The sequence below is a fragment of the Diadema setosum genome, chromosome 18 (genome assembly GCF_964275005.1).
Source record: "Diadema setosum chromosome 18, eeDiaSeto1, whole genome shotgun sequence".
NCBI lineage: Eukaryota > Metazoa > Echinodermata > Echinoidea > Diadematoida > Diadematidae > Diadema > Diadema setosum.
Window position 1 is genome coordinate 4,762,502 of NC_092702.1, and position 19,249 is coordinate 4,781,750.

The 19,249-nt window shown below is 36.1% G+C and overlaps 1 protein-coding gene across 1 annotated transcript in view; it reads right to left on the reverse strand.

Moving 5' to 3' along the window:
- Positions 1-19,249, reverse strand: part of LOC140241943 (uncharacterized) — a 118,443-nt gene that overhangs the window by 37,403 nt on the left and 61,791 nt on the right. Inside the window, exon 3 of the mRNA XM_072321690.1 lies at positions 3,875-3,939. Within this exon, the coding sequence (XP_072177791.1) occupies positions 3,875-3,939 (65 nt within the window). The remainder of the gene's footprint in view (positions 1-3,874; positions 3,940-19,249) is intronic.

A 19,249-nucleotide genomic window follows, 5' to 3' on the forward strand; every position in this document is an offset into this window, starting at 1 on the left:
ACTGAAACTGTGACAGCACTTTGCCTCAGGGCACACAGGCACACAAGGATGACACGGTAAATAACACATTCTCCATTGTTTCCCCGATGCAAACGGTGAACAATGGGAAGTCGAGGGCAAAAGACGAGCAATCAGCCAGGAACACATGAGCTGTCTTCTCTCACATGTCTATCCTTGACGAGTGATAGGCTTGCTTGCAATCCCAAACTTAAATGAAATCACTTCTGTTACTGCTATCTTACATCAAATAAATCGAACTTCCTCACAAACACAGAAGTATGTAAACCCCAAATTCTCTGCTTAAAATCCCTTTCATTAAAATCTTGAAAATATCAAGAACTGTATTTGACTTTGCACCATAAACGATTATGCCACAAAACATAGATTTTAAAAGAATGATAACCAAATATTTTGGAACAAACTTGTTGATGCTCTCAAAAAGTGTCAAAATTGTCTTCCTTTAATACATCCTTGTATCATCCTTGGCATATGACTATTGCAACTGGTAAAGATATATTTTATTCGACAAATTAAGTCCTCCAACTTTCATATCCTCTTCTAAGGAGGCTATGTTTTTGCCAGTGATGTTTTTTGTTTGTCTTTTTGTTTGCAAAATAGCTCAAGAATTTATGAGTGGATTTGGATGAAATTTTCAGGAAAAGTTGAAAATGTCAAAAGAAACAGATGACTTAATTTTCGTAGTGATCAGGATCAATGTCTAGATCCAGGAATTATTTTGAATATTTGAAAGATTCTTCATTGTGGGGTTTGCACTCTCTGAGTGCTTCTCTCATTCAGCTTGCAATTATTTGCTTCTTGTAAACCCCAGATTTACAGCATTGTATGTTGTTTACTCCTTTTTCATACTCTCATCATGTTCTTCCATTAAAGATATTGTCGTCGCTTGCCCGGAAGAAGGGAACGAGCGCGCGAATACGCGTAAAAATAGATTTCGAGAAAAGACCTGCATGAGGTAAGATCATAAGCAATATCATAAAATTTGTAGATTATTCATTATAGCCACTTTAGCTAGTACCAAATTGGAATATTATCTGTTCACTTGTGAATTTTCAGCAGTATTGATATTCAAATATCAAAGATATAGTCAATTAAAACTTTAAATTGCGATTTTCTCGAAATCTATTTTTACGCGTATTCGCGCGCTCGTTCCCTTCTTCCGGGCAAGCGACGTTGTATAGTTTTTGAGACCTAACTCCGGGTTTCTAACATTTTTGGTGAGATAATGAGAAACCTCTCATGAAATATGAAAGAGCATGTACTTCCAAGAGAAATTAAATGTGTATTTGATGAAAATTGGTTTTAAATGGCTGAGATATCCAAATCAGCATTCCTAATAAAAGGTGGGGCCCACCTTTCATTAATGATCACTTCGTTTTTACTTTGTTTTTTGATGTCTCAGCGATTCCAGAACCGATTTCATCTGATAAACTTTGAATTCCTCTTAAAATGGTATGCTCTGTACTATTTCATAAGTGGTTCCTTGGTATCTCACAAAGAGCTAAAACCCCCAATTCTCATCTCCACCAATACTATACAATCTCTTTAATTGCTGTTGTCTCATCTTGTTATGTCTAGATTTGTAGTTTCTTCTTGTTGAATTTACCTTATTGTGTCTGCTGCCACTGCTTCCAATACTTAATTTAATAGTCTAGAAAAAATTGATCAACACATGAAGGCCAGGTATGATGATAATCTTTTGAATGTTTGTTTGTTTGTTTGTTTTTTCCACAATTGCGATATATCAGGATGTGGGATGGACAGAGGAACATCCAAAAACATAAATTGAGCACCCTACATGGTAAGGAATGAGTATCAAAGGTAAATCAAGAAACCTACACTGTACCCTTTGAAGGGATGGTATAGTATTGGTTTAGGTGAGGATTTAACTTTTAACTTTTCACAAGTTACTGAGAAACCACCTTATGAAATGCTACAGAGCATACAATTCTAAGGGGAATTCAAAGTTTACTTGATGAAAATCGGTTTAGAAATGGCCGAGATATCCAAAACAAAGTAAAACAAAGCAACCAAGCCTAATAAAAGGTGGGCCCCAGCTTGTTTGGATATCTCAGCCAATTCAAAACCAATTTTCATCAAACAAACTTTGAATTCTTCTTAGAATTATATGCTTTGTCATATTCCATAAGAGGTTTCTCATTATCTAAAAAAAAGTTGGAAACCTGAAGTTCCATCTCAACCAAAACTGTACCATCCTTTTATTATAAAGCATAGTGTGACTACTACACAAGAGTATCTGTAATGTCACTTTGCTGAACATGGAATGACATACATTTGAAATTCTAACTTACCTTGGAGAAGCCCATACCGGGCATACACAAGTATATGGAAAGATTATGATAAACAAATGGTATACTTGTCAATGGGTTTGACAAGCTACATTTCACGAAAAACCAGGGCAAGACTTCTTTTGAAGGATGCACATTTTCCAACCATTTTTCATGTCTTTCATGTCTTTTTTTTTCTTCTGCTTCTTCATCTTCTTCTATTACGATGATGTACTTGTATCTTCAGTGTGTTTGCTCTGATGTACAATTGTAAAGCGCCTTGAGCATTTAATCAAAGTGGAGAACGGTGCTATAGAAATTGTATGTATTATTATTATTATCATTATTTTCCTTACTTAAAGTGCACATCCCTTCACTTTTTTGTTTTTGTTTTTGTTTTTTGTTTTTGGGGGAGGGTGGGGGAAGGCAGAACATAATTATACTATGAAATGAAAGCAAGTACAGAGGGAGACAAATTGAAGAAAACTCATACCCCATAATTGTACAAACTGACATAAGAATTGAAATACTATTGCAAACCATTCAGATTGTGCTGTCAGCAAAGTATTGTATTCACAAAATGAAAATAACTTGAATAGACCCAAAGTGAAACTTATATAAAAAAGAAAAGAAATTGACTTGCTATGGGTTTCATTCTAAGGAAGTATGGTGACACACGAGACTAAGTAATCAAACCAAACAGTCAAAACAGTAATGAATTCTAGAATAAACTTGGAACATCAGGTGGTACAAAAATTTAATCACAATTCAAAGCTCTCTAAAGGTGAGAGGTCAAAATTTCATACTTTCTACTTTATTCTTCTCTTGAGGCATATTATATCCATAAAGTTCAACCATGCGCTGTCTGAGCTCTGCTAAAGTTAGCGTCTTCGTTTTGACTTTGATGGCTTCCCTTGGAAACCCCAACCTCCCTGCCACAGTTCCTGCCGGGCACTGACGTCTTACAGGACTCCAGGGCCCGTCAAGACAGGCACAGATTGACTGATAAGATTGCCTGTCGTGGACGGCCAACGGGGCGCAAAGAGATACCCCCACCAACAGGAAATGCATTACCGTAAACACAAGAATATGCACGCGTTGCCTGGCCTGCCAGGCGACTTTGCACAACAAACCATGTTGTTGGCATCTGCATCATGTGCAGTGCAGAGTGCACAAAAATTATTAAAACTACAAGTAAATGGCAATGAATGAAATAATCACCTTTTAAGGTATAATCTGACCTCTTAGAACACTCATAGTGACTCACCATGATGAAACATATCAAACATTTCCTGCAATTTCCAGAAATACTCTAAACATTGTCCACAGCACTCTGTTCGCTCATCACTTCTTGCTATGTGAATCAACTTTGATACTGTAATACATATGAGCAGGATGATACTATAGTTGAGGATTGCTTTGCAAGATAAAAACAATTATCAATTCTTTATATCAATTCACAAAGTAGAAAGAAGGAGAGACTAAGGAAACAAGGACAAGTCTTTTGATGCAGCTAGAATACCGAAAAATTGATGTAAAATATTGAAATTAGATGATCAAAAACTCACCTCGCTCTGTCGTCTCTACCCATAGATGACCGGGTCAGGGAGTCGAATTTGTCCTTTTGTAATTCCTGAGAGGGGAGATGATAAAAGAAGACACAATTGTCATGTCTCATCCACAGTAAGCGTGGAAACGTACTCGGTCACTGCACGTACGGGTGAGAGCGGGGACAACCTTTCAGCGATTGGCCTTAAATGGCAAAGTCTGCACGCCTCGGACAGACAGTAAATTACATAGGAGTTTGCCCCAGTCGGCAATTGGGTTATGTGGCTACATTTACGGCAAAACGTGCAACATCCTGGCGATAGTAATTGTCCTGTACACGCAAAAGCAGTCACAGTACATTGCCGTCCCTTTTGCCTTCTCAGCCAAAAATATCCCTTCAGTTTTAGTGCAGGGGCACGTTGTGCTTGGAAGAGATACGAATAGGACGAGTCAGGGTGTGTAGCACTGGGGGAGATCTGTTAACGTACTAGTCACACTTTGTTGTCTACCCCCCCCCCCCTTGTGCGTGTGCGATTCACAAACTTACCCCAACACACGAACACATGCACACACACACACACAGACACACGATTTTACACACTTAAAGAGACGAGCGTGTTACAAAATCGGCCAGATCCACAGGAGCATGCGTGGGCGCCAATTCTTGAACAAGAAGAGAGGAGCTGGAATGATGGGGGGAGAGTTGCGAAGATTACGGGTTAGCCCGGGAGGAAGGTGTCTAGGAACTATGACGTGGATGGCAAGGGTTGAGTCTAATAAAGGCCTTTCCTCTTCAGCTTCCCCCTTCTGTAATGGCTTGGTCTGCGCCATCGACTGGCCTTGAATAAAAGGGGTGGGGGTGAATCTTGCCAACATCAGGGGGTCTGGGGAAAAACATCTGAGATATCTGTCGCTTTAGCCCAAAGAAGCCTGTTTCTATCCATCATCTACTGAATATCACTCAGCCTTTGATATAGATACTTGTGGAAAAATATTTGGAGATCACCTCATATTGGAACTATATATCTGTAAGTTACCAGAGGTATCAAACTTTGAACTGTAATTCTGTAATTTTTCACACTCAAAACTTTCCTTGGCAGTTCTTCCCCCTTCATCTTTCTGTGCAAACAAGGAAGAAAGATCATATCGCAAACTATGCCTTACCTAGTGTTACCTGGATTGAGAATCATTTTTCCGACAAAATATTAGCCCATCCTGACCAAGTCAAAAGCATGATACCACTATTCAATAATCTAGACAAGGTACTTTCAAAAATTAAACTTCCCATGACTTTACTTTGATATTCTCTCTTTTTTTAAAGTTGCTCTTGAATAAAGACGGCTGCCACAGAATGATATAGATGAGAAAGCTAGCAAGGTACCATTAAGTATCAAAAATGTCAAATCTGAAGGCCATAATATCTAAGATAGGTAATGCCAATAGCATGACCTAATATTTCATCATACTCCTTACAACATTAACCCTAACTTACAAAATAAGTTGCTAAAGCTCACATAATGTTTACACACCACACACAGAGCAAGTAAATGATAATTGTGTAATAAAGATAGAATTACTGAGCACAAAAAGAATAGATGGGAGCTCTTGAATAATAATTAGTTATAATTAGTTTATTTGCAAATAATGTGGAAATTATATGAAAGAGAGAGAGAAAAAATGAAATCAATATCAAAAGGTTTATGGTACCTTCGAAGTAATCAATGGACTTACGGTAAAGATGGTAATGTTGAAAGCATGAAAAAAGCATTTAAAAATTCTTCCCACATGACTGATATTTAAACATTTGTCTGTTATATGAAATAATCAACTTTTCCTTCACTTTGTGCAGTGAGTAATCTTTTCTTCTTCTCAATTAATGATACAGTCCAAATTAGCAAATTACCAACACTTCAAGCATAGAAGCAGCCAAAACTTACAATATGGCCTATTTGCAAACTTTAAATGCAGTTTCATCAATTGCTTGAATTGTCTTAGCTCTGCTGTATATTACATAGATAATATAAACATTGGCTGATGAGATGTTTTTGAATAATCATGAAATCAGTCTTACTGAGAATGTTTGTGGACTCATGGGGGAAAAAAGCAATAAGATAGTCTTTATAGTCTTTCCCATTGTGAGTCACAGTAATAAGCAGTCATCACAATGCCAAGTCACTCCATACCTGACCACTTATCCATTGACTACAGTTTTGATTACCTATTAAGCAGCTTAACACAATCACAACTTTAGCTCTATACCAAAAGAGAACTGATTTCCTCATACATCCCCTACATCATACACCGAAGGAAGCTGCTGACAAAGGGGGTGTCCCAACCAAGTTCCCTGCTTTTTTATCAATCTTTTTTTTTCTTTGAAACAGGACGACTTTGGGACAAATTTTTTTCTCCACATCCCGAACAGGATGTTCATTACCCTATTAAAACCACCAGCAATTCACCTACAACTATAAACTGACTGCAAGAAGTACAATATGTAATACAAAACAAGTACATTTATTGAACAGATTAATCCTAAGGAAAAAAAAGATATATTCAATTTGTGAAGGTAAGAATGGAAAAGACACAGCTGTGGGGATATCCTGGTAAAATCAGACAAATCAAAACTTGCTACAACTTGTGCACTAATCAGTCTATGAAACAGATGACATGCTATGTGTTATCAAAACAACTGTCTCAATTAAAAAAAAAAATGGCTTGGCAGTTGCATTAAAAGAATATTTGTAGATTACCTTTTGTGGAAAAGTATTCTCTTGACAAAAATATTCCAAGTAATGTTTGAGGTGTTAAAAGAAAATATCAAAGACAATATGCAGTGCTTCTCATCAGTCCACATGTACACAATGTCAATGAAATCATTGGCAATAGCTCTGCCCATCTCAATAATTGTCTGTGTTTGGCTTGATATTCTTATAAGTTTTGGCCTTCACTGCATTAAATCACACCTTCTCTCTCCTTATAGGGAAAGCCTCCTTTAAATGTCATGGGAAGGTCCCAACAAATATACACAGAGGCTAACAGGAAGGCTGAAGCCTGTCGTGTCATGACCCATTTCCCAACCGCATTGTGCGGTTGCTTTCTAGATAGGACTGCAGAGACGTTAGAACTGCGGAGACATTAGTACTGTGAAAATTTTCATAGTGATCATCAACCTGGAGAATGAATTTAAATTATAGCATTTCGGCTGAATCTCATTATTAAATCATGTATACAAAATATTTGTCATTCAACCCCACAAGTCCTGGGAGTATTGTGCTACAGAAATCATTACTTTGCCCTCATCAAATTGGCAACTATGAATTTTACTGACTGCTATTACACACTGAAGAAAATTAAGTGGAACTGCTTTCATTTATCAAATATGCACAAAATCATAACAAAAATTCTAAAATTTCTCTATTCAAGACAAACCCATTAACATTATTCTTCAAAAATATCTTGTCAAATTAAAAATCCTCAGCACTATTTTTGATAAAATTCTGTAACCAATATAAACAATAGAATAAGACCAAAAGTAGGGCTTATAAGAAAAATGAAATTGCAGCAAAAATTAAAATTACAGTAATTGATAAACATCAAATCACAGATATGTGGTTTCTGGCTATTAATTAAGGGGTTAAAAGAGATCGAGAGAGAAAAAATTATTTCCAGCTGTGAAAATATTAAAGGAAAATCATAGTTCTCACTATATGCCTGCAGAACTGTCAATTACTGCTCTAAAATATACATGTATGCATAAAAATGTGTGAAATAACACTGTAACACCACAATTTCAGTTGGGTAAGCACAAAAATATTAAATATTAGTTGAAAAGGTTACCTAGAAGTCCACAACCTCAGAGATTACCCAATTGTGATTGCCACATAATTTTTTTATAATCGATTGTTGATAATTGACAAATTGTGAATTGCAAGCAACCTGTAAGAAAATGTGACTACAAGGGCAATATCTGTGTCACGTAATGTTCTACAGTCCAACAATGCTGAATGGGGAGGGCTATTCTGGAATAAAAGTTGTAAACTATGATCAAAATTATTTTGCACTTTTGATCACAAAACTGAATAGTCCAACACAACACATTCTGGCAAATTGTGTTAGCCACGTAAAGTTTCTTGGTAGAACCATGGAAAGCAAATTTTAAAGGACAAGTTCACCTTCATTAACATAAGGATTGAGATAATGTAGCAATATTAGTAGAACACATCATTGAAAGTTTGAGGAAAATCGGACAATCCGTTCAAAAGTTATGAATTTTTGAAGTTTTTGTGCAGTCACCGCTGGATGAGAAGACTACTGCAGTGTATGATGTCACATGTGTATAACAATATAAGGAACATATAAACAGAATTTCACAAAATTTCATCTTTTGAAAAAAGTACACATTCCCTTGACTCATTACTGACATATGTTATGGGTAATATTATTCCCATTGTCTTTAGAAAGAGGCAAGTCAAGTGCTCTTCTATTATGCGAAAAAAAGTGAAAATATGTTGAATTTTCTTTACATTTTCTTTATACTGTTGTACTCATATGACATCACAAGCCTTAGTAGTCTCCTCATCCAGCGGTTCCAACACAAAAATTTTTAAAATTCATAACTTTTGCATCTATTGTCCAATTTTCCTCAAACTTTCACTAATGTGTTATACTAATATTGCTGCATTCTCTCAATCCTTATGTTAATGAAGGTGAACTTGTCCTTTAAATGGTACAAAATGAATTTTGAAAGCCCTTAATTCTGACAATAATGTTCTAGCTTTAAAGAGGTTATATTACATACTTGTGAGAAACTAAATTACACAGTTGAAAAAAAAATGCAGAGAAAGATATCAGTGAATATTGTCTCTGCCATTTGTCATCTCATATCAATGTATTTGTACATGTGTGGTTTGCATGACATGTAGTGTATGGTGTGTGGCGTACATGTTGCGTGTCTGTGTGTGTGTGTGTGTGTGTGTGTGTGTATGTGTGATGCATGAGTGGTGTGTGAGGTTTGTATTGATGTGGTGTGTGTGGTGTGAGAAATGTGTGTGTTGAGTGAGTGTTTATAATGTGTGGTGCATGTGTGGTGTGTACATGTGTGCGAAATGATATTGTGTGTCAGCGTTCGTTGACAAACAATGGTGTATGGACTCGCCTTGAACTTTTATTATTGTACCATGATTCAAAAAAGCGGAGAGGATCACAGGCAAAACTGCTTGGCGGAAATATTGCAATGGAAACATTTTGAAATATTTGTAAATAATACAGCATCATATTCAGAAAATATTGCAAAAATTGCTGTACCCGTCCCTGAGGAAACAAACTTTAGGTAACATCATAGGAAGAGATGATGTGTACTATACACAGTTGTGTGGCTCACAGACAAAATGTGACCCACAAACTAGCGCTGGGGAGTACAAACCAGGGAATCGTACATACGTATACCAGCTGGTAAGTATGTGTATGGGTTAATCAGCAATGGCACGTAAGGACAGAACACCCTCGACAGACGCTCGCATATAAAACAGACAACAATACGCTACATCTGTTCACAGCAAGGACACTGTGACGGAATTGTGATTCGACGACGCGAACAGCTCAAAGCGGAAGATCCGGCCTCACGGATTACAATGCCCTCATCCCGTAATTTTGAGGCACCATGCTCGCGATGCAAGACGAAAGTACCTCCCCCATATATTGACATATATTCTTGCAGTGAGGAGATGCATGAACTGTTCTCACATGCCATCACGGCATACGTCTTTCACGACTTGCCGTCAATGACATCCTAGATGTTGTCCACTGGACGGAAGTCCAGAAACAGCTGGCAAATAAAAAAAAAAAAAAACCCAGATATTCTGCAAGTATCACAACCATGGTGTGAAGGGTCAGTTAGTGTCAGATGGTCATTACTGCCAGTTGAGTTGATCAGAAAGGAAGTCAACATTAACATGGCAAAAGGATTTTGAGCAACCTTTTCACAAAGAGGACAGAATTTGGTCCCGACTTTTCTTGAACCATCTCAGCATATGTGATACTGTACGAGCTGAAATTTTCGCGGTGGTTTTATTTTCGCGAATTCCGCGAATCGCCTTTGAATCGTGAAAATAACAACACGCGAAAATAACAACGCGCAAATAACTAAGTTCAGTTAGACCCTCGCAACCGCGAAATTAACAACACGCGAAAATGTCCTCGAAGGACCAATTCGCGAAAATATCTGTACGCGAAAATTTCAGCTCGTACAGTAAAATGAAGTGTCTAATTATTGGGCACCCCAGTTTAGTCTTTCCCTCGCACAGACAATAATCATTTTTCTTGGGGGGGGGGGGGGGTGGGAGTGGGAGTAAATGACTGCCTACTAAGTATTTTTTTCCTGTTGAGACCTTATCCATGGCCGCTGGTGAAAATGGGTCAACCTCTGTATGATAGTGTAAGGTAGCACTAGTCATGGCTATTAATTGACTGCTGAGTCACATATGAGAGGGGCTTTTTTTTTTTTTTTTTACCTGTGAGACACAGCAACTGCACAATAGTTACATAATGATCAAAGCAGGAGTTTGGTCATCTGCCCATAGCGAGTAACTTCATAACAAATCCAGGTTATGGCATTGCTGCAAACCTATCTTTACGAGGCCACTAATAGATTAAAAAGTGTTTGAATATACTATGGTGTGTATATGTGATGGAAGTAACGTCTTTTCCTCTGTTCCCTCTCTCGTGAACTTGAAACAGCCTCTCATCTGTGTACCAGAAACCAGAGGCTTTAACCCATTGAGGACGGGCTGACTTTGCTCCAACACACATTTCCCATAGGTGCTTGCCTGAGTGTACTCATCCTCAACGGATTAATATGGTATTCTAAACCAAATAGTTTAACTCATTCGGTACAAGACCCAAGAACACCCAGGCAGGCGTTGAAGGATATTATATACCATAACATCATGAAATCACATACAAAGAATTAGAGATGGGATGTCCCATTTCGAAAAGCTCCCTGGGCATCTTCTAGGGAAGTCAAACAAACAACAAGCAGGTTATTATAAACTGATGCAAAAACGAAAGTCCCGTGCCATAGGAATATCTTCACGCAGCCAGTAGCACAACATTATTGTCATCTGCTAATTCGGGCTCCTTTATCACAAACTAATAATAAGAAGACTTCACATGCATTCAGGGAGAATGATTTGAATATTTTCACACTGGTAATTTCTAGCAGGAATTGAACACATACTCTGTTACTAAAAGCAATCATCCACTAGACGAAACATCATTTTTTGGCAGCCCCCCTTCCCCAGCTTCTACAAGAGCAACCTTATTCTGACACTTTGTGTAGTACATCAAACACACAATTGTGGAAATTATTCAAATCTGTAAAGAGGTGTGTTTTTTAACATAATCCAATATAAACCATTTTAAGTTGTCAATGCAAATAAAGCAGTTGAGAAAACTAATGACATACAAAATTGTATTTCAGTAATTACCAACCCTACACAAATGACAACTGACTTTGCTCAAAAGAACCTCAAAACACAACTCAGGTGGAAATTGGATTTGTATAGGGACTGTCACATGACAAATGACCTTCTTTTTCATGAAAATTGGAACAAGGTGTAGAGCAATATCATACACATGAATATCCATGCTTCTTCCATGCTGGAAAAAGAAATGTGCCACTAGTTTGCTCTGTCATCCAGTCAAAGAACATGTGGTTTATGATTCAAAAGAACTTGGAATAAAGGGGAAGCAATTTCAATCTTAAAAAAAAAAAACAAAAACAAAAACAAAAACCAAAAACCTACTTTATCAATGTGATAAATGTACCAAGCAATTACATTTAGAGAGTTGAATTGAATATACACAATCCATGTGATTTCAAGAATTAGTCAAACCCTCAAAAATGCTACATCTCATCAGGAACAGAATTTTCAAACAGACAGAACAAACATTTATATCTTTTATCATTAACAGGCGAGAATTGTAATTCTACATCTACAGAAATTCTCAAGTTTGTTTGGTGAATAACAATATACCTGCACAGAGAAGAAAACCATTCTGAAACACTAACATTCAGTATGTACACACACATACTCTAACATCCACAGTATATTTCCGCAGCTAGAATTTCTGTATCACATCCTGTATCAATTACACAACATGTACACATAGGGAACTCACACATTCTTTCTCTCAATCTCTCCCTCTAGATCTCTTTCTCTATCTATCTATCTCTCTATCTATATATCTATCTCTTGCTCTCTTTTCGTGCTTGACCATTAACTTGAACTTCCTCATACACGATGTACCGTATCCAACATCACTGGCACAGACATAGTCAACAACAAATATTGTATGGAGCTGATGTGTCCCTTGAAAACGAGTGTCTTATGAGTGGGGTTAGAAACCAGTTTGCTTGTGGACGACGTGCAAGTGAAAAATTCTACGCATGAGTCATGGCAGCTAAAATACTCAACCCTCAATTAAATCACCCAGTCTACACTTAATCCCTTCTTGGAAACAAGGCAAAAGTTTTACTTTCTCTCTTTCTTTCTTCTTCTTTTTTTTTTTTTGCCATTGAAAAGAAAAGGATGATTAAATACATCCATCACGACTTTGCAAATGCTGAGCAACTGCTTACCCTCTGACATAAATCTGTATCAAACGATTAATGGTGTTTAAATCTTTCTGTACCAGGCGCACAAGCTCAAGACAACTGGTATCAGCTACAATACAGTACTTGAAACTTACCGTGGTGTCTAACTCATTTGATAACATAGTAAAGCATGTACTGAACAGAAACTCTGCACATAAGTCTTTACTTTACATGCATCCTTTTTTTCAAAAATTGAATATGTAAACACAAACATCTATTTTTAATTGCATCATATGATTCTAGCACTGCAATAATTCTATAACAATGATTTATTGGGTAGAGTTACAATTGAGAATATATAATAAAAATAATAACAATGATAATAATAATATTACAAATAAATAATATAATGGTAACAGTATAGGTAAATACAACAAAGTATACATCAATGCATAATAAAGGTAAAGACAGTACGCAGAAAACCAGAAGAGAATTTAAAAAACAACAACAACGCATATGGGTCAAGTAGAGACTGAAACGTTAAACCTGTTCAGAGTACAATGCTGTGGTACATGAACCCGTGGGCATTTACATCTAATGATGTATTGTGTCCTAATGGTTTGAATGCTTTCATGGTTACTCATCACTGTCCGTACCATGCACAATCAAGAAGTGTTAGTTTAGGAAGCACCTGGGCCACTATTGAATGAATGTACAGGTGTCTATGGTTACACTCTAGATAAATATAAAACCAATTACTCTCGCACTCTATTAAGAACCAAAAGGGGTTTTAGATCACTTCAAGACATTCTTGTTTCAACAAACAGTCCTTTGTTCCCTTCTTTTGACTAACACAATACAATTTTGTAATGCTAATGCCACATTAGTTTTGTCCTCCTGCTATGGTTAAAAGATGTAGTGGAAGGCTATTCAGGCTGACAATGAAAAATTGTGATGGTAAAATTATCAAGACCTTCTGGACAATCACCCCAAAGGCAGTCCAAACATTGTCAGAAAAAATGTGCAAGGGGGGTGTGATTTCTGCAATGAGGAGGTCGAGCTGCATATCGCGACTGGCAAACTTTATGCGAAATTTGCAAGACTTAACCCATAAACGCTGAAGTCTGGGCAAGGTTTATAAAATTCGTCATGATTTGCAGTGCGAACAGCAAATTCCACACCCACATGGAAGAACAGTAGAGCGCAATGCTTCAAACGTACATGTGAAGCTTACTGCAACAGTTAGCAGTGTGAACCCTCGCCACAAACAACTCATAATTTTTATATTGAGATAAATCCCCACTGTCATACATGTATATATATAATATGCAAAATATGCAGCTAGCCAGCAATGCTATCATTATATGTCATTGCTGTAGTTGCACACAGGAGACATGGGAACAATGAGATAAAACTTCTGATATTTTTTTTTTCAAGTGCCAAAAAATCATGATTTTTTTTTTTTTTTCAGAATGAATGGAAAGGCCAAACACTGCAATTTTTAACCTGTTGAGGACGAGCTCATTTTGCTACATCACACCATAGACACCTGCCCCAGTTTACTCGGGCTAGTCTTCAACAGGTTAATATCACAATGTTTTTCACTGCAAATAGCCCCTACAGTGTAACCATAATAAATGTCTTAGTCACCTTTTTTAATACAACACTATTATCATTACTATAACAATTACCATTTACCATAATATATATCAGCTGCTGAAGGCAGATGTCATAACAAAATGGTATAAAACATGCTTGTATAAGTATTTTTGATATTTATTTGTTAAAATGGTGTGTTATTTTGGCAAAGGCCATTTACCACTAGTTTGTCTTTTTTTTAACTGTTTTTATTCTAACTTCCTGGCAAAAGGTCAGTAAAGGCGGCCAGTTCTCAAATCATCATTATACAACTAACAATCTTTAGCACACGTTTGCATTAAAACTTGTGAAAATTTGTTTTAATGTGTGTTTTTTTTTAACCCATTCCATACGGGAACCTGGTGGCATGAGTATTGAGTCTATGGAGATTTTAGAATTCAGTACGGAACGGGTTAAATAAAGGTTACAAATGTTTATTGAATGAATAAAGGTGATGTTGTCTGTTGCCTTACTACTCTCAGAAACTGAAATGTCTATTTTGGAAGAAAAAAAAACACATAAAAAACCCTTCCATAACTATAAAATGATATCAATATATTCTGTTGTTTAAATGAAACTTGCTCTGTTCTGATTGATTAATTTGGCATTGCTTTATTGAACATGGAGTGGATTTTTCACTTTTAACTATCATACCCTGCAACTATTATTGTTGATCCTCCTTCTCAACTACGCACTGCCATGAGTAATATCACCATGGAGACTAATTCCCCTGCACACAGTGTCTGTACTGGAGGTCACGGTGGCAAAACTTTGACAAGTTTAACCTCAAGAACACTTTGAGAAGTTTACTCGTCCACTCACTCCAGTGGCCAAACTTCTCGAAGTTTCTTTTCTTGATAAATTCTCAAAGTTTGGGTCACTGGTGCTCATGTACAACAAAGAAGAAAGCTTGCACTGTCCGACAGCCTCAGAGGCACCACAGACAGGAAGTGGACTGGTCACATGACAAACTTCGCAAAGTTTTAGCTGCGTGCATGCAGACTGCACAAATTTCGAGAAGATCTGCACGGGGGTCGAGAAATTTCCCTAGTTTCAGTGGGACGTTTCACGAGAAGTGTTCAGGAAGTTTGAATTCACCCTGGCCAAACTTTGAGAACATCAAATTTGCGGAGTTTTGCCAGTGTGACACGAGGTTGTGAGTTACATATGCCTCAATGCCTCAGTTATTTGCAGTCACCTTTGCCAAAGAAACCAGAATGTGAGGACATTTTAAAACACTGTATGTGGATTTAGCATAGAGTAACGATAAAACTGCATATTCCCTTTGGTTTTTAACTGCATATGTCTTTTACAATTTATTGTTAATTTTTCATATTAAAGTAAAGTTAAGAATTCTCTTTCAATTATTGTAAGTCCTGTGTTGAATTTTCAAAAACCTCATAATAACTATTAAGTCTATGACAGATGCTTAAATTGGATGTAACACATTTTCATAAGATCAAAGTTTGTGTTTTTCTGCTTTAGTTGAATCTTTGTTAGATTATTTCTAATTTTGTACAGATTAAATGAATTTCATAAGTTCCATTTCAGCTTTGTCTAATGATAACATATATGAGGTGAATTTTGAAGATGTATGCCAATTTGATAAAATAATATCGATGATATGATAATATTATAACTTATGAAACAAATGTTCCCTATAGAGTGCTGTTCCAATCAGATATCACATTGACTTCCATAGAGAAGAAAAAACTGAATTACAACCATAAGTGCTCCATCTAAAGAAGACCCCCCCCCCCAAAAAAAAAAAAAAATAATAATAATAATAATGATAAATAGATAAATAAATAAATAAAATAAACGAAAAATCAGAAAATTATAACAATTATGTAAAATGACAGAGTGACATTAACCCATTGAGGAAGAGCAAGCAAAATTTTGCTATGACAAGTTTCCCACAGACACCTGCTCGAATATACACGGGACTTATCTTCAATGGGCTAATCACCAAAACATGAAGCAAAGCAGCTGAGGTGATGACATCATCACCTCACGAGCCTCCGGGTCATGTGACCTACCTACACATCTTCAAATTTTCCACTATGAAATGAAATCTCAAAAGAAAAGCTGTTTCTTACACAGCAAATTATTCTTGTGTTGGAATAACCAAAAATAACAATGACATTTTGAGTGTTTGTTATTCAGAAGGTTCGTTAATTGGAAAATGAAAAGGAGGTGTCTACTAAGAAACCTTTGGATTTACCTTATTTTGTTCTCGGATTAACAAACCTTGAGAATAGCGAACCTTTTATCATTTGCAGATTAACTCAGCTTGGGAATGAAGAATGTTATTTCATTTTTGGAATAATGCACCTTTGAACAATGAACCTTATCTAATTTTCAGATTAACAAACCTTCGGAATAGCAGAATTAGTTATTTCATTTTCAGATTAAAGAACCTCTGGAATCATGAACTGTAACCTAAATCTTAGATGTGAAGGGGTATAGCTACTACATTATCCTCCACCCCCCCCCCCCCAAAAAAAAAACAAAACAACAACAACAACAACAACAACAACAACAACAACAACAACAACAACCCAAAACAATAGATGCTTTGATGTTTTTGAGCACTAAGTCAAGGGAGAGTTTAATGATAACACATCATCATGCCATATTATTTGCAAATGTGGTTGTCTGTGAAAACACAACGCTGAATAATTTCTTACTTTGTTATTCACATTTAATGGAACTTCTACTATCTTGTATGTCAGATTGTGTTCTTTTTAATCAAAATAAACTTGAATGTGCTGTGGCATTGCCTTCTAACAATCTTCTGGTTTTAAGACATCTTATCTCTTCTCTGTCATTGTATGTTTCAAATATGCATTTATCTTTGCATCCTGTCAATAATAACATCATAATACCATGCATTACATTTCAGCTGTATACAATAAACTAGAAATGTCGCTATATGGCAACTGGTATGCCTCCGCCATAATGCACGATTCTCCTATAGGTGTACAGTACATGCGGACAATGTGTGATTACATTTTCACAAAATTGGCAAAATATTAAAATGACATGTTTGTCACAATTGTGTTAAATTTTCACCTTCCTTGACCTAGTTGTAATAGATGAATGAGAAAGCATGTATTTGGGGATTTTAGGACTTTTACTTGACTTTGACCCTTTCATGAGTTTATACATTGAGTAATTTTCAAGGTACGGAGAAAAAGTGCAATTTCTGTATTGAATAGTAAATTGTTGCCACTTTCATGTGGCCTTTAACCCTAAAATTCATACGAGAATCACTGTCAGGCAGAACATGCATAAATATGTACTAAGTTTCAAGATAACTTGAGCCACTTTCAAGATAACTTGAGCCACTTCCAAGATATGGAGGAAGAAGTAAGTTCAGCACTTTCACTCGATCTTTGACCTTTTGACCTTTGACCTTTTTTTGGCAACAAAGAAACAAACAAAACTTCCCAGGGCATCTTTATGGGCTATACATGCATACATCAAGTTAAAAAAAAAAAATCCTGCTGGCATTGCATAAATATGAGGGAAATAGTAAAAATTTTGAAGTGTTGCCCTTGACCTTTGACCCCTGACTTTTGACCCCATGAACCCCAAATTCCCTAGATAATCACTGTCAGTCAGTACATGCACATATATTATGCTCCATGAAGATACCTTGAAGAATTTCCAAGATACGGAGAAAAAAAGTAAAATTTTAACATTTTTACTTGACCTTTGGACCTTTGACCTTTGACCTCATGACCCCAAACATATTATCACTGGCACTATCATTATCATTATCATTATCATCATCATTGTCATTATCATTACCATTTTCATTATTACTATCACTTTCACTATTATTTTCATTATCATTTCTTGTACTCATGGCATGTTTTTTGAGTGCGTGTTCGTTTTACATCCAGACCACTAACAATTTCTACTTTAAGTCCTGGTTGCAAAATGGGTTAATATTGAGGGCTACACAGGATCTGGACAGTTTACAAATTATGTAAAAATATACATCTAAGGAGATCATGGACACGAATACCTGCATACACATGTATGTGCAGTGGGGAGGAATGTCAAAAGAGGTCAATGTTCTACGGAGGTATGATTTTAGCCATCTTTTACTGAAAACATGATAAAAGTTAGAATATGCATCGGTGCAGTAATCCACCCATAAAACCGAAATGCAACAAGTGAACTTATTGCAGGTTCATCGATATTGACGGCAGTAGAATGCTCAAGTTTCACAAGTGGTGTCAGTTCCCTCCTTTCCCAGTTCTGATTGAGTAATAACAGACCTGCTCAATTACACTATATCAAGCACGGGATAATCAGAATAAACCCAGATTAATGCATGAGACTACTATGATGCTATTTGGTTCATCCTATTACTTGATAGTTCCTAGACATCTTGAAACAGCTTAAGATATTATTTACAGTTTATAGAGCGGGGATTATAAGGACTGACATAGAAAGTACAAGCTTAACATGTCACAGCTTTAAGGAAATTTTGGCCTCCAAGGTGAGTCTACCTACGTAAAGTCATGAGAATTAATACAGTAAAGAGATCAGAACAAAATTAACTAAATTTGGCTCTCCAGTAGCAAGGAATGTACAACTGTGTGAATTTCATCAGTCATCTAGTGTCAGTCAATGTGGTGTTCAATGCACGTAGGTATTAAAAAGAATATTTCAATATTTTAACACAAATTCATCACCTTTGATATACAACAATTTTTTTTCTTTTTTTAAATCAAAATTTGTGCCAAGACCGCTATTTCATCGGCGTAGAAGGATGCTACATAAATAGCTATTAATACTGTCTTAATACACATTGTAGTTAGTTAAAACCTAAACTAATCTCTTTCAGCTTTTTGTGTTGTTTTTTTGTGTAACTGAAAATGTTCATAAGTAGACAAGTTTTTTTTTTTTAAGTAAATACAGATAAATCATCATTCTTTCTTACAGATTTCAATATTAACCTATATCTAATTAGAATAAAACAAACAAAAAAAAACAAAAATGATGCAGAATATTTTTCTTAAAACAATTCTGTCAAGGGGTCTTGTTTTATTCAAGAGTAAAAAATGTAATATTGATATTCTACATTTCTCTAAATACTCATGTGAGAACTTTGTCACCAAAATAAATTATTTTTATCACAACAATG